The 14172-nt window shown below is 51.1% G+C and overlaps 3 protein-coding genes across 3 annotated transcripts in view; 1 reads left to right on the plus strand and 2 right to left on the minus strand.

Annotated features, from left to right (window-relative positions):
- Nucleotides 1–4750, minus strand: part of SPG7 (SPG7 matrix AAA peptidase subunit, paraplegin) — a 33437-nt gene extending 28687 nt beyond the window's left edge. Inside the window, exons 1-3 of the mRNA XM_069868737.1 lie at nt 4532–4750; nt 2766–2868; nt 1378–1467 (exon numbers count right to left, since the gene is read on the minus strand). Of these exons, the coding sequence (XP_069724838.1) occupies nt 1378–1467; nt 2766–2868; nt 4532–4717 (379 nt within the window). The 5' untranslated portion in view covers nt 4718–4750. The remainder of the gene's footprint in view (nt 1–1377; nt 1468–2765; nt 2869–4531) is intronic.
- Nucleotides 1–14172, minus strand: part of DPEP1 (dipeptidase 1) — a 237257-nt gene that overhangs the window by 55738 nt on the left and 167347 nt on the right. The gene's annotated exons all lie outside the window — the stretch shown is intronic.
- The window catches only part of ANKRD11 (ankyrin repeat domain containing 11), a 155222-nt gene continuing 154905 nt past the window's right edge, over nt 13856–14172 (plus strand). The window contains 1 exon segment of the mRNA XM_069868647.1: nt 13856–14017. The gene's annotated coding sequence lies outside the window, so the exon portion shown is untranslated.

The raw sequence follows: 14172 nt of genomic DNA on the forward strand, positions 1-14172 counted from the left end.
CTGTGTCACTTAAACATGATGCTAAATGCCTTCCAACTCTCAGCAAAAGGCCCATGGAACAAGCAGCACAGCAGAATCTATATGAACTCGTAGACATCACCAGCATCTGGAAGCATCAACTAACACCATAAACTGAAGAAAACATTCTGGTTTCACTATGCTTTTGCAGGCATTACTGACAAGACAGAGGAATAATGCCTGCACCATTTCTGACCTCTTTCTCAAACTGCCCCATCAGACCAGCAGATGCAGGACACACCATCGGCCCCAGGACTTAACAGCTAAACATCTACACCAGGGTCTGAAAACTCGCCTCACCCAGAGCCTGGAACATCTCTGCATGCACTTCAGTTCCTGGGAGGCTGGAGGGAAAGAGCACGTACTCACAAAGGACAATTTTCTTCACGGAAAGAGTCGAATTACACTTTTTAAATGGAATGCAGCTGTTGCTGATCTACAAATAGGAGAACACTAACAACACGACCAAGACTTGAAGGGTCACCCACAAACCTATTTGAAAAATCTTTAGTGAAAGCCTACTGGTAGCAGACACCAGCATCTCCTGCAAGGATCAGAACACCGCCTGCCAGAAGTTTTTGCCCAGTACACAGAAGTTATTCCCTGCACTCCCTCATCCCGTTTGCGTCTTTAAATTCCTCACACCCTTAAGCTTTATGTACAGGGAAAGCATTCCTCAACTGCACAACGTAAACTGGCACACCACATAGATCCCTAGCTTCCAGAACACAGTTAGTGAGATAAAACTAATTTCAAGCAGGATGCCTGGGGCTGAGGCAGATAAGACGTGTAGAAAACAGCACTGGGAGAGACTGATTTAAGGATAAAAAACTCTGAGCAAGTGGCATTCCTAACACAGCTGAGAACTCCTTAAGGAATCTATTTTTAACCAGGAGCTCTGTAAATCACTAGAAGTAGAGAGACATCCACAGGGAAGGTAAATGAAATATAAGAAAAAACAGAATCCAGCTTCAAGAACTGGATTTAGTTAATAGAGATTTATTAAATCAAGGTATTCTACAACAAAAACTCCAACCCAAAACTCAGTAAACACCGCTGTTCCCCTTTGCAAAGAGGCAAAACTAAGGCAAACACCCATGAAGTTGCGCCTAGGATACAGAACAGCACAGAAAGAGTAAGCTTCACGATCTCTCTTAAGCCTTCGTATTCCACCACCTAAGCCAAAACACCCCTTCAAGCCTGTCCTCAGCCAGAAGCTGGCAGAGGTGGTTAAGTTACAGGTACAGGTTTACAGTATCCAGAGACAGAAGCATTCAGGTGGATCTTCCATGCTGCCTACACTCATTCTTCACACACACACAGTTTGTTTCATTAGATATCATTTAGGTATGTACATACCATCCTCCTCCTGCGGAGATTTCTTTTTGGATCCTCCATTCTTCTGGTTACTTCCCTGAGAGCTCGAAGTAGTAAAATAGTGAGTGCTACCTGCAGGCAAGCAGAGGTAAGTGGTTACTATGAGAAGGGCTCAGGAGACAGTGGGAGAGGAGAACAAGGATGGCAGAAGAACATGTGAGGTCCAAATGCAGAGAAAGCCAAGCTCCACATCCACCCAAGCACACCGTTGCGTTCGTGTGCCAAGGGAATGGGGCAGCCTTACCAAAGGGAGCAATGGGAGGCACAAACTCCTAGTTTCCTTATGTAATAAATACTTTTTGACAATCCAATCAAAATATGGTTTTGCTCAAAGATCATTTTAATGTGGCAAAGAAAATAATTAAGGGAAGTTTCTTCAGTGCTGAAACACATAGACATTTCCCAGGGCACAACCCCACAGTTAACACTGGTATGGTCAGCAAAGAACAGCCCCCCAGAAGGAACTGCAAGTGCTTAAGAAAGGAAGTGTCCGTGCTGGAGTGAAATGCAGTTTCTCAGTAAATGTTGCTAGAATACGCTGATCAAAGCCAAGGAAGTACGTCTACAAACAGTAAAACTCGCAGTTGCCGCTACAAAATGATAAGCAAAGGATTGTTCACCAGGAAAATGCAAAAAGCTCAGAAAACAACTGACAAGGGCAGCAGTTGCCAGTTCTCATGGTCTTTCACGAAGGCTCTGAACGAGGAGTAAGCCCAGAAATCAGACTGCTTGTTCCCTTCTAGTTCTACTAGAGGATTCACTGCCAATTGAAATATTATCAATATTTTAACTCATATAAAAAACTCTCAAAGATAAAGCAGCCCAAGCTCACTATGCCCACATTGGCCAGGATACAAATCTCAAAGGCATCAGCAAACTCACCTCCCCAGTTTGAGGAGAGTAGTGAGAAGAATAATTGCCTTTGTTCTATATTTCTGGTTTTTTTGCTCTAAGAATTCAGGTAACCTTTTCTAACACACATTTTAAACTTGCTCCAATGTAAGGTTCCCAGCAAGGTCATACAATGCTGTTTCTGAGAAAGGTGAAGGACATTTTCGTCTTAGGCTTTGCTAATGAGGCCCAGAAAGATTCTCTACTTTAAAACCTGCAGCTTTTAAATTTACTTTTAGGTCTAATGACTCAAGTGCTTATTTAATCATGCTGAACTCCTTGAGGAAGGTGCCATTGTTCATCCCTGTCACCAGATAAAGAATTAGAACCCCTGCAAACGGCAGACAGCTCCCAAAGCCAAGGGCAGAGCAGCTTTACTTCAGTTTCACGAATGCAAGCAGTGCAGATAAGGAAAAGACAACGCTCTAAGCAAGACCTTTTCCCCTCCGCCACCTGTACAGTCGCTCTTTGGGACTCACCTAGGAGATTCCAAAGCCTGACTGGATCTCGAATTAAGTATTGTTTCACCAGGACTCCACTGAGACCTTGACGTGGGGTGGAAAGTGTTTGCGACAGAAGGGTCTGAGGAGGGAGATAAAGAAAAAAATAAAGGTAACTATTGGAAAAGTACCATTACCACTTACCCTTTCAGCATTCCATGAGACTAAGATGTTTAAGCATGAAAATACTGTAGGAAAGCTACTGGACCAGCAGCTGCGAGACCTGAATATTATTCCTGGTTGCGCTGTGGACTTTTTAAATGACCTTGAAAATGTTGTGTATAACCCAGTTTAAAGAAAGCATGTGTATAAATAGGGACATACACTCAAAACACTTAGAATTTTATTTTTTTCCTCCTTGTATCTCTGGTTTTCATGCTGAAGATATGTAGGAAGTCAGTTCTGTAAATGTACTGACACCCTCCCACCACAGGACGCCTTAAAGACTTCGCAACCCAGCAGCAAGGACAGCACGGCCACCTCCCTGTGGTAGCACAGCACCAATCCTGCAGCCAATGTTCACATCTGAAGGCAACTCCACAACATCTAAACTAACATCTACCAGTACTCTCACTGAGCACAGTCCTTGCCCCTTCTCCAATGTAATTTCCTGCCTCACCACTTCTCCACTGCACAGGCACAAACTTCTGCTTAGATGAAACTTAATTATACTTTAGATTAAATCAAAATATTCTACTTAGAAATATTCTGCACAGAGGAGGCATACACTGTCAGATAGCAAGATGGAGCTGGTAGCAGGGAGATACTGGATCGTGCTGCTAGGCAGGAGCAAGCAGGACATAGTCCCTGAGGCTACTGGATGGAGAAAAAGGTGCCTGGAACCAATCCTTGAGCAGCAGGGGTTTGGTGCCTGGAAGAGGTTGCCCAGGGAAGTGGTGGAGTCCCCATCCCTGGAGGGATTTAGAAAATGGGTAGATGAGGTGCTCAGGGATCTGGTTTGGCAGTGGACAGGTATGGTTGGACTTAGAATCACAGAACAGAATCATAGAATCACCAGGTCGGAAAGGACCCACTGGAGCATCGAGTCCAACCATTCCCATCAATCACTACACCATGTCCCTCAGCACCTTGTCCACCCGGCCCTTAAACACCTCCAGGGAAGGTGACTCAACCCCCTCCCTGGGCAGCTGTTCCAGTGCCCAATGACTTTTTCCATGAAAATTTTTTTCCTAATGCTCAGCCTAAACCTCCCCTGGTGGAGCTTGAGGCCATTCCCTCTCGTCCTGTCCCCTGTCACTTGGGAGAAGAGCCCAGCTCCCTCCTCTCCACAACCTCCTTTCAGGTAGTTGGAGAGAGCAATGAGGTCTCCCCTCAGCCTCCTCTTCTCCAGGCTAAACACCCCCAGCTCTCTCAGCCGCTCCTCATAAGGCCTTGACGATCTCAAAGGTCTTTTGCAACCACACTCTTCAATGATTCTATGGTGATCACCCAGAAAGAGGCATTCCCACATGCCTAGTGGGAGGCGTCCCTGCTCTCCGCAAGGGCGCTGGAACTAGATGATCTTTGAGGCCCTTTGTAACCCAAACTATCCCATGATTCCATGACCTCCAGGGACGGGGCACCCAAGGCTTCTCCAGGCGACCCACCCTCACAGGAGAACGTTTCTTCCCGAGATCTCACCTCGACCTCCCCTCTTCCACCTCCAAACCGTTCTCCCCCCCCACCCAAGCCTCCCCGGAGCCCCTTCCCGCGCTGGGAGCCGCTCCCCGCGAGGCCGCCGTTACCTGCGGGCCGCGTCCCACGGCGAGGGCCCCGGTGCCCGTGTGGGGCCGGGTGTGGGTGTGGGCCCAGGCCGGCCGGTGCCGGCGGCAGCCGCGCAGCAGCAGCGCCAGCGCCATGGCCCGCGCCCGGGAGGCGCCGCGGCAGCGCCAGGCCGCGCCGGAAGTGCCCGCTGAGGCGCGGGCGGCCATCTTGGGGAGGGGCGGGCGGCGCCGCTGCCATGGCTCAAGATGGCGGCTGGGCGGGGCCGGCGGCCGCGCGGGGTGTGACGGGAAGGGAGGAGGGGCCGCGCTCCCAGGTTTCTGTAGGCCTGGGTCGCAGCAGACTCCCGGCTTCGCTGCCCCTGGTCCCCGCAGCCCCTGATCCTCACAGCCCCAGATCCCCAGGATCCCTGCAGTTCTTGATCCCCACAGCCCCTGATCCCCACAGCCCCAGATCCCCAGGATCCCTGCAGCCCCTGATCCCCACAACCCTCGATCCTCAGGATCTCTGCAGACCCCAATCCCCAGGATCCCTGCAGACCCTGATCCCTGCAGACCCCGATCCCCACAGCCCCAGATCCCTAGGATCCCCGCAGACCCCGATCCCCAGTCCCAGATCCCCAGGATCCCCGAGCCCACAGCCCCAGATCCTGGTGCCCCTCAGTTCCCCCAGATCTCCACAGTCCCTGAGCCCCACAGTCTGGCTTGGCCAGGATACTGCATCCCGGCCTGCCCAGGCCCCCACCACTCAGCCCGGCCCAGTGCAAGGCAGGCTGTTTTCTGCAGACATGCCCCAGGCCAAGATCTGCTTGGCCCGAGTCCCTTGGAGCTCCCACAACCCAGCCTGGGTCTCCAGCCCAGCCAAAGCCAGGCTCGCAGACATCTAGGCAGGAGGAGTGCAAACACCCAGGAGGATCAGGTGGGTTCCTGCAGGCACGGGAGAGGCTGTGGCCACCCAACATCATTGGTGGTATGGCAGGCAGGGAGAGCTGGCACTGGGAAAGCAGGCAGCGTGAAGTCTGATGGTGTGAGTACACAAATAGCCTCACTTTATTCCTCTTCATGTCATGTCCCACGTAATTGTAATGGCTGGGGAAAGAAGAAACAACCTCTGCAACCTCAGATTGAACAGAGAGCAGAGACCAGCTCCCTCCCTTTGGAGCTGTTGCTAAGGAGAAATCCCCTTTTCATAGATTAAGGTATGAATCAGTTCTGATAGAAAACAGAATTTAGTGGCTGCAGCTGAGCATGGTAGATTAAGAAGTGCGCTCAGAAGCAAAGTGAGTGAACAAAAATATATATATACTTATACAGCTCTTCAGCAGGCAGGTTAGCTGGCTTCTGTGATCCCCTGCCTCCTGTGGAAAAGCCATTATGATGTGTTTGATAACCAACTGATGTCTGCACTCAAAATTGCTCTGTTGGTGCATGTGCACATTTCTAATAGTTGTGGAACTCCTCCTCAAACATTGTACCAGAGCGTGTCAAGGTTATGAGGAGTTTCAAGTTCCCCATGTGTAGATCTCACAAAGGTCACTGTGTTTGTGTAATGTCTTCCTATTTCTCACTAGTTGTGCACAGCAGAGTGGTTAAGCTCAACGTCCTCTTCTGAGTCTTTCTTTGGGGCAGGAAGGCATTTCAGAGCAAATATCACCTCCCTCCTGCCACAGTTACACCCTTCCTGCCCTATTGAAGCGAATGTTCTGTTTGCCAGGCCTACAGGGCTGATCTCTCCTGCCCGCTTCCTTTGATGTGAGCTCAAGAAGTCACATTTCTTTCTCCTCTCCTGTCCTGCTGACCAGGATGATTTCTGTAGCTTTTTCTCCCTCACATCTGTCCATGTTTCTCCCCTTAGGTGACTTGAGGACAACTTTTGGGTATCATCACTGTTGTTTAGTTCCCCTGACTTACCTGTCCTGAGGTGTCTCGCATTCTTGAGTGGGAAGTTGCGGGCTACATAAAATCATAATAAATAATTATCTCCCTTCCCAGCAGGCCTGAATTAGCATCCTCTTTCTAGAAGAGTCTCCTAGGATGTTAATTGTCATTTCCCCCTGGGATGTGTCTAAGTAAACCTTCCACCATCGAGGTCTATTAGCATGTAAATGTCCTCTTCACTCCTGGAAGTCTTTCTATCACTGGCTTAATCATCAAACAGCTTCATTTACAGACACAAAATTAAACCGGTTGCGATTAATCCATATTGACTGATCATAGTATTGCAGCAGGGATGTGACAGCCAGGTGTGGAGGCACCAGCAGCTCCTCCACCCCACAGATCCCACCCGGTGTGGTTGGAGAGGCTGAGCTGCCCAGGGAGATGCCACATAGACCACGTTGCTATCTGCCTCCACTCTATGCTAGCTAAGTGGGCTCTTCTCCTGGCACATTCGCTATCTGCGAAGAGAGGGTCTCGTGCACCTGCTCTGCTGGGGAGGAATCCCTGTGCCTTGTCCTGGCCAGGACCAGAGCCTGTGACACCCAACACCGACCCCTTGGAGGCTGCCAGGAGCCCAGGTCTGACGTGGGTGCACACAAAGCCAGAGGTGCTGCTGAGCTGCAGTGACCCAAAGGCACTGGGCCAGGGAAGGATAGTAGGAAAAGCTCCTGCTTAGCTCAAACGCAGGCAGATCACAAGCCCTCTGTTCTGCTCCAGCCCCTGCCAGACACCCTGCTTGGCTGAGTGGCTGTCACAGATGTGGTGGTCACATCTTCCCCACCCTGCAGAGGGATTCATGGCAGGAGGTTATTGACGCTCTGGCTGTGATTGGAGGAGGTTTCTGCTCCTTTGGAAATGCTGGCTGATGCAGTAGGCTTCCTCCGGCACAGGCACAGAGCAGAGGTGCAGGATTTCCAGCAGGGAACCATGGGATACAGCAACTATGGGGCTGTGGGGTCCCCCAGTGCCCCCCACCACTGCAGGGTACCAGGCACATCCCTACCCTCTCATTGCTCAAGGCACATCACACCTCTCTTCCATTGAATTTGTGATTAGACCCGTTGCTAATTAGGCCTGATCTACTTTTGAAGAGTTGCATCATTGAAATAGAATTACAGCCTTACCAGAAGTGAAGCAATGCAGTTTGCTTAGACAGGACTTTACTGACTCCTGCCAGGCTGACCTGAGAGAGGGCCAAATGGGTTTCGTTACGCCTGCCTTACAGCTTTGCTCCAACCACAGTGAAGATGAACTCACAGCCATTTAACGATGGAGGGCAATGAAAGCTGAGCTGGCCCAGCCTCTAGCAAATCCGGATGGGTCTGCGTGGGCTCACTGACAGCAACAGGCAGTGTGTCAGGTCTATAGGGCACCTGGGCGCTCACTGTGATGCTCCCAACCGGAAAATGCAAGTTTCCATGTGACAGAACCGTACTGAATTATGAGGACTGCTTATTTACAGAGGCACCGCGTAGCTGGAGTTAACACAATTCCTATTTCTCCTTTCACACTGTGCCTTAAAGGCAACCGGATGATAAAGCCCCAGGAAAGAGGGCTGGGGTTCTCACTGGTGCCAACAAAGTGACGCCAGAAAGGGGAGCCAGGAGGCTTTGCCCTGCGTGCAGCCAGCAACCACCGTGGCTGCGCTGCATCGTTTGTGTGGGCAGCTCAGGCTGTGCTGTGTACGTGGAAGAGAGCGCTGTCCTCTCTTTGTGTGCAAGAGGTGACCTTGGGAAAGGTGGCTCCAGCCACTGCCCTTGGACCAGCAATATGCTCCTCTGGGAGTAAGCCAATGTTCTCAGAAGACAGATATAACCTGATCCAGGCTTGGCCTCGCTGGGATGTGCTCCAGCCATGACATCACTCTGTAATGCCACATGTATTTACTACTGGGGAAAGGTGCTGGATTGGAGTCTGAAATCCCTGCTTTATCTTCTGAGCAGTTTAGGAGCAGGAAGCAGCATTAGCAGCCCCATCTTGTATTTTTCAGGCCAAGAGAAATGAGTTTCCACGGCCTACGCCGCTCTCAGCTCTGCTACGTCTGAGAAGTCACATCTCCTGTTTTCAGGCTTCTCTAAGACAGTCTTGCCACTCTTGCTCTTCCCTCCTCAAGTCACAGGAACCTCCTTGCAGGATGCCTTCAGCCCCCTCAACTTAGCTCTGACTCATTGCAACACAGCAGTTTGCAAACCGAGTGAACAGCTACCTGGAATCAGGCGGCCATCGTGCCATGCACAGACTTCACGCCAATAATGAATCAAAGGATTAAATGTAGAGTTGAAGAGTCTGGAGGGTAAATTCAGACTTTTCAAAAGATGAAAAAATTGCTGTTACCCACCAGGCACTGTGAGCCAGGGCTCCCCCATGGCAGGACACAAACGCACAGCTCTGTGCTAGCTGGGTGCCACAGAGTGTTCCAGAGTGTTCCAGCACACTTTGGCAGCTCACTCTCTGCCAGGTACCAGATGGAGTTTTTTAGAGGACCCCTTTGCAGATGACAAGTCAAGGTCAAGGGAGAGGTGCTCCCTTTCAGCTTAGCAAGGCCAAATATCCGGGAGACCCTTAGGCTCAGGAACAAAGGACATGCTTAAAAGGCCAAAGGTCTGTCCCTCAGGCACAGTGGAACTCCTCCCCAGGGCAGATCTGTCCAGCAAGTAGCTTTTTCATATGTGCCAGTCCAAAACCATCACCCCTACTGCTCCAGGAACAGCTTGGGATCACTGCAAGTTCCTGCTGTGTTGCCAGACCACTTCCCTACCTGCTTCTCACAGACAGGGAGGACAGCATGGCACTTAACTGCTCCTCCCTGGGGACAAGGAGGGCACTCCAGCCCCACGGCGAGGCAGCTGACAGGCTAAGGCTACCTGGGACACAGTGCTGGGGTATGAACATTTATCTGTGCGTCCCTCCGAAGACCAGGGAGTTTAACTTTAAGACAGGTAGGTGACAGATGGCTATAGGCAGGGGATCACAGGGAATCAGCCCTACTGTAGCAGCGCCTGAACCGTCTGCCAGGCACAGCTTATGGATTGCTAGAAAAGCAAAGTAAACGCAGGCAAGAAGGAGCAACGCTTTGACAGCATGACATGGGTTCCTCACAGCTTAGCTTGCGGGCGTAAAGCAGAAGGAAGGAAATGCAAAGGCCATGAATTAGCAGCTTGCTCCATGGGAGCGCACTCCCTGGAGAGCTGGTGAAGCGTGCACAGCTCAGGAGAAACCCAGGAATCCATCTGTGTGCAGGAGGTGGTTGAAGTCATCTCCCGACCCCGCAGACTGGAGGAGGTCATGAGCATAAGCTCCATGAGCAACTGTCACTCCACACCCTGAAATCCATAAGCTGGCTAGAAACCTAAAGCCTGTCATTAGGAATCGTAAAAACAGTAATTAGAGCAGGACTGTCACGAGTTCATGCCTAAAACATCAATAAGAGCCATTTACCCAGCAGCAGGGGACCACTACCCTTGGAAAGCCTCCTCCTCTACAGATGGAGGAAGCCTAAAGCTCCACGGCCTGACTCTCTACATAGATACAAGGTCCTGCAGGGAACCCTGTAAACAGACTTACCATCCACAAGAGCAGCTCAGGGCTTTGAGTGGTCCAAAACCACTGCTGTCTGTCCAGGCCAAGGGCGTGGTATCACCCAGGAGCTAAATCAGCTTCTGGTTCGCTGGCTCTGCCTGTCCTGACCTCAGTGTGTGGTGCTGTTGCTTTGCTGGGCTGATGCTGTAACTCAGCAGCAGCACAGAGGGCTGCATCACAGAGTTAAACCTTCAGAAGAATGTTGGGTTTGGTATGAGTGAGCCGCTGTGTTAGTTTAGCCTTATTATTTCATTGCATCTCATAGAGCTACGAGTGACCCCCGTGGGTGAAAGCTTAATCTTCTATTTCTGAATGGCATCATGGGCAGAAGGGCTTGTTTTAAGTTGGAGTTGTCCTTGAACAAAAAAAAAACCCAAACCAAACAAGAGTGAATTAAAAGTAGTTTTATTAAAACAAACAAACAAACAAAAAAACCCCACAAAACCAGAATGTGTACAGAGCTAGGGAGCTTTCTGCTGCAGGACCAAGAGCATCGGCTGTGCTCCTTGCTGGTTTTCCAAAGGCTGCCTTTCTAAATGGCTGCTTTGTTGGCTGAAACCATCCCTCTTCAAAATGTTAATAGATGACATTAATTAAAACATGAGCCAAACTTAAAGGTTCTTCTAATCAAAGTTCTTATTTTCTTGGCGTCTTTGAGGCTGGCACTTGACTGGTCACACAGGATTTACCCTGCTGTGTGACCATAGTAGTCATCAATCATACATTGCCTCATCTATTAAAAATAGATTCCCATCTTTACGTGCTGATAGCAGCTGAATCAGCAGAGAATTGCACCCGCATTAACACAGACCGGCTGCTTTTACCCTTCTAATGGTTCCTTCCATCACCAGAGAGCAGCTACGGAGCATCAGGGGAGTTCAGCTGAAGGAGTGAGATGAACACAGTCACCCACCCGTTGCAGAAGCAGGTGAACAGCTGATGCCATCTCCAGAGCTGGACAAAGGGAGAGTCACAGAGCAAGAACCAAAGGGTCACAGAGCTCTTCCTCCAAAGTCAGTGTCCTTTTGGTTTGCTGTGACAGACAGAAATAGGCCTGAAGGCACATTCCTCAATTTTCCCTGCCCTCACACAACATTTTCTTTCCTCCTCAGCACCAGAGTGTTTGTTTTATTTTAGGATTTGAGAGCTCACAGCCTTCAGTAAAGGATAAGGGTGCTCAAAAATTAACCATAGGGTTTTCTTTTCCTTCCTCTTAAGTACTGCAATTAAGTTGCAAGGAGGAAAAGCCATCTCAGAATAACAAAACCATCACAGAAGTCTCACTTAGAAAAACAGCGGAACAACCCCCAGCCAAAATAATTCCCCCCCTCACTCCCACTGTTCACTTTCATTCTTTTCAATCTCCCTCCCTGAAACAGGGTGATAGTCCATGCTGTTGTGTTCAACTAGAAAAAGGTCAGGATGGCACAGAAAAGATTTAACTTCCTCTCCAGCACCAGATCTTTGACCTGGATGACATTCAAGGAAGCAGTTACAACCAACTATATTTAGGAAATGAAGAAACTTGTTTCCCCTTTCATCTGCTCCCTCAGAGGCACCAGAGAGGCAAACACTTGTTTGCAGCGAAGTACGGTGAGAAGCTTAATGGACAAAAAGCCTCAACCACCTTTCTTTTGCCTGGTTTAGTAGGTATTATGGAGGAGGAAGATGGACAGAGATAAAAAGACTAAGCCTAAGCAGAACACAGGACCAGCTTAACAGGCTCAGAATAAATCTCCCTCATGCTGTTATTTAACAGTGAAGCCAGACACGTGGTCCAGAGCCACTCCTTCATCACTGCTGAGCCCAGCAGAGAGATTTTTCTTCCTGGGGGACTAATGGCATCCTCAGCACATGAGAAACAGTCCTTAAGGCTGCCAAATGCACGACTCAAAGTGGAATCGCTAATGCCAAAAAAGCTGTCACAGTTATGGGCCACGCTCTTGGAAAAGGGGGGTTAAGAAAACAGAGCAATTACTGATGAGATCATCAGCAGAAATTGTTTGAGCGCGGCTGCCTGAAGGGTTCCCTGTCCTCAGCAACCAAAACAAAATGTAGTGACGCTGCTGCGCAGGTGGCTGCCACCCACACCAGGGCACCCTGTCCACCTGGGCTGAGCAGGCAGCCGCACACACATCCCAGTTCTGTACATGAGGATCTGCTCCATAAACAGGACTCTTTCCTGGGGGACATTGCAGCCTTTGGTTTACCTTGATGGCATAAAGGGGTTCTGGCACTTGATATGTGGTACAAAATACAGATACACACCGAGTGTTCCCATCCTGAAGATGGGTCCTGCTGAGCTCAGGCACGGGCAGCTGCATCTCAGTAACAGGATCTACCAGTACTTTTGGAGTTACCTTAACACCAGAGAGCACAAATGTAACAGGCGGGAATGCAGTGACTGTCAGGAGATGGGACAGCCTTGCTGAGGCTCGAGGCACCGCTGCAGCCAGGCAGAAGCTCTGCCTCAAGCACAGGAACTGGGTTGTCATGTGGCTTCTCATGTCTGCAGCACAAACACATCCGCACTTCTGCTGCTTCCACAAGCCCAGGGGGCCAAAGGCAGGAGGCTTCTCCAGCAAGAATGAACATCCTTGCTGGGAGAGCCACAGGTTTGGTTATTTAGAAGAGACTCTGTAAATAAAACCAGCACAAATTCCTCTTGGTATTACAAAACCAGCACTTGAAATGAGAGAAAAGGATCAGAAAGAACAACCACAGCGCAGGGCCAGGGTCAGAGAGGACACTGGGCTGAGAGGCACCAGGTTCAGGCACCACCGGGGCTAGGAGGGACACAGGGCTGAGTATAAAATCATAGAATCACCAGGCTGGAAAAGTGCTCTCGGATCATTGAGTCCAACTGTTCCTATTAGCCACTAAACTGTGTCCTGGAGAACCTCATCCACCCGTCTTTTAAACACCTCCAGGGATGGGGACTCCACCCCCTCCCTGGGCAGCTGTTCTAGTGCCCAATGACCCTTTCTGTAAAACTGTTTTTCCTGATGTCCAGCCTGAACCTCCAATGGCGCAGCTTGAGGCCATTCATAGAATCACCAGGTTGAAAAAGGCCCACCGGATCATCGAGTCCAACCATTCCTATCAATCACTAACCCATGCTCCCCAGCACCTCATCCACGCGTCCCTTAAACCCCTCCAGGGAAGGTGGCTCAACCCCCTCCCTGGGCAGCTGTTCCAGTGCCCAATGACCCTTTCTATGAATTTTTTTTTTATGATATTCAGTCTGAACCTCGCCTGGTGGAGCCTGAGGCCATTCCCTCTCATCCTGCCCCCTGTCACTTGGGAGAAGAGTCCAGCACCTTCCTTTCTACAATCTTCTTTTGGCTAGTTGTAGAGAGCAATGAGGCCTCCTCTCAGCCTCTTCTTCTCAAGAGAACCCAACTCCCTCAGCCGCTCCTCATAAGGCCTGTTCTCCAGCCCCCTCATCAGCTTCGTTGCTCTTCTCTGGACTTGCACCAGAGCCTCAACACCCTTCCTGTGGTGAGGGGGGCCCAGACCCGAACCCACGATTCGAGGCGCGGCCTCCCCAGCGCCGAGTCCAGAGGGAGAATAACCTCCCACCCCGGAAGCGCAGCCGCACACGTGAGCCAATGGCGGGTGCTCCCATCATGCCCCGCGCGCCTCCTCCCCGCGCGGATGAGACGCCGTCGCTCATTGGCCGAGCGCGCCTCCTCCTCCCCTGCGCGGATGAGACGCGGCCGCTGATTGGCCGGGCGAGTCGCGACGCGCCATTGGCCCGCAGGGGCCAATGGCGCGTCGCGACTCGCCCGGCCAATCAGCGGCCGCGTCTCATCCGCGCCCGTGCGGGCGGCAGCGCTGCGAGCCGAGCCGGGCCCGAGCGCGGGGCCATGGAGCGCGCGGCCGGGAGGCGCCGCCGCCACTGCCCGCCGGCCCTTCGCTAGCGTCACCCCCTCTAGGTCTATGCGAGCGAGGCCGGCGGAGCTGCCTCGGCCCGCTGAGCCCACGGCGACGGTAAGTGGAGGGGTGGGGGGGATACCGGGAGCAAAGGGAGGGAAGTGGGGGGGGGGGGGGGGGGGAGGAGGAGGAGGGAGAGTAGGGGGGTCACCGGGAATGGGGAGGGGGGAAACCGGGAGAAAGAGGGTAGATCGGTGGGGAGAGAGGGCAGG

The sequence above is a fragment of the Phaenicophaeus curvirostris genome, chromosome 14, assembly GCF_032191515.1.
Source record: "Phaenicophaeus curvirostris isolate KB17595 chromosome 14, BPBGC_Pcur_1.0, whole genome shotgun sequence".
In the NCBI taxonomy this organism is placed as follows: Eukaryota; Metazoa; Chordata; class Aves; order Cuculiformes; family Cuculidae; genus Phaenicophaeus; species Phaenicophaeus curvirostris.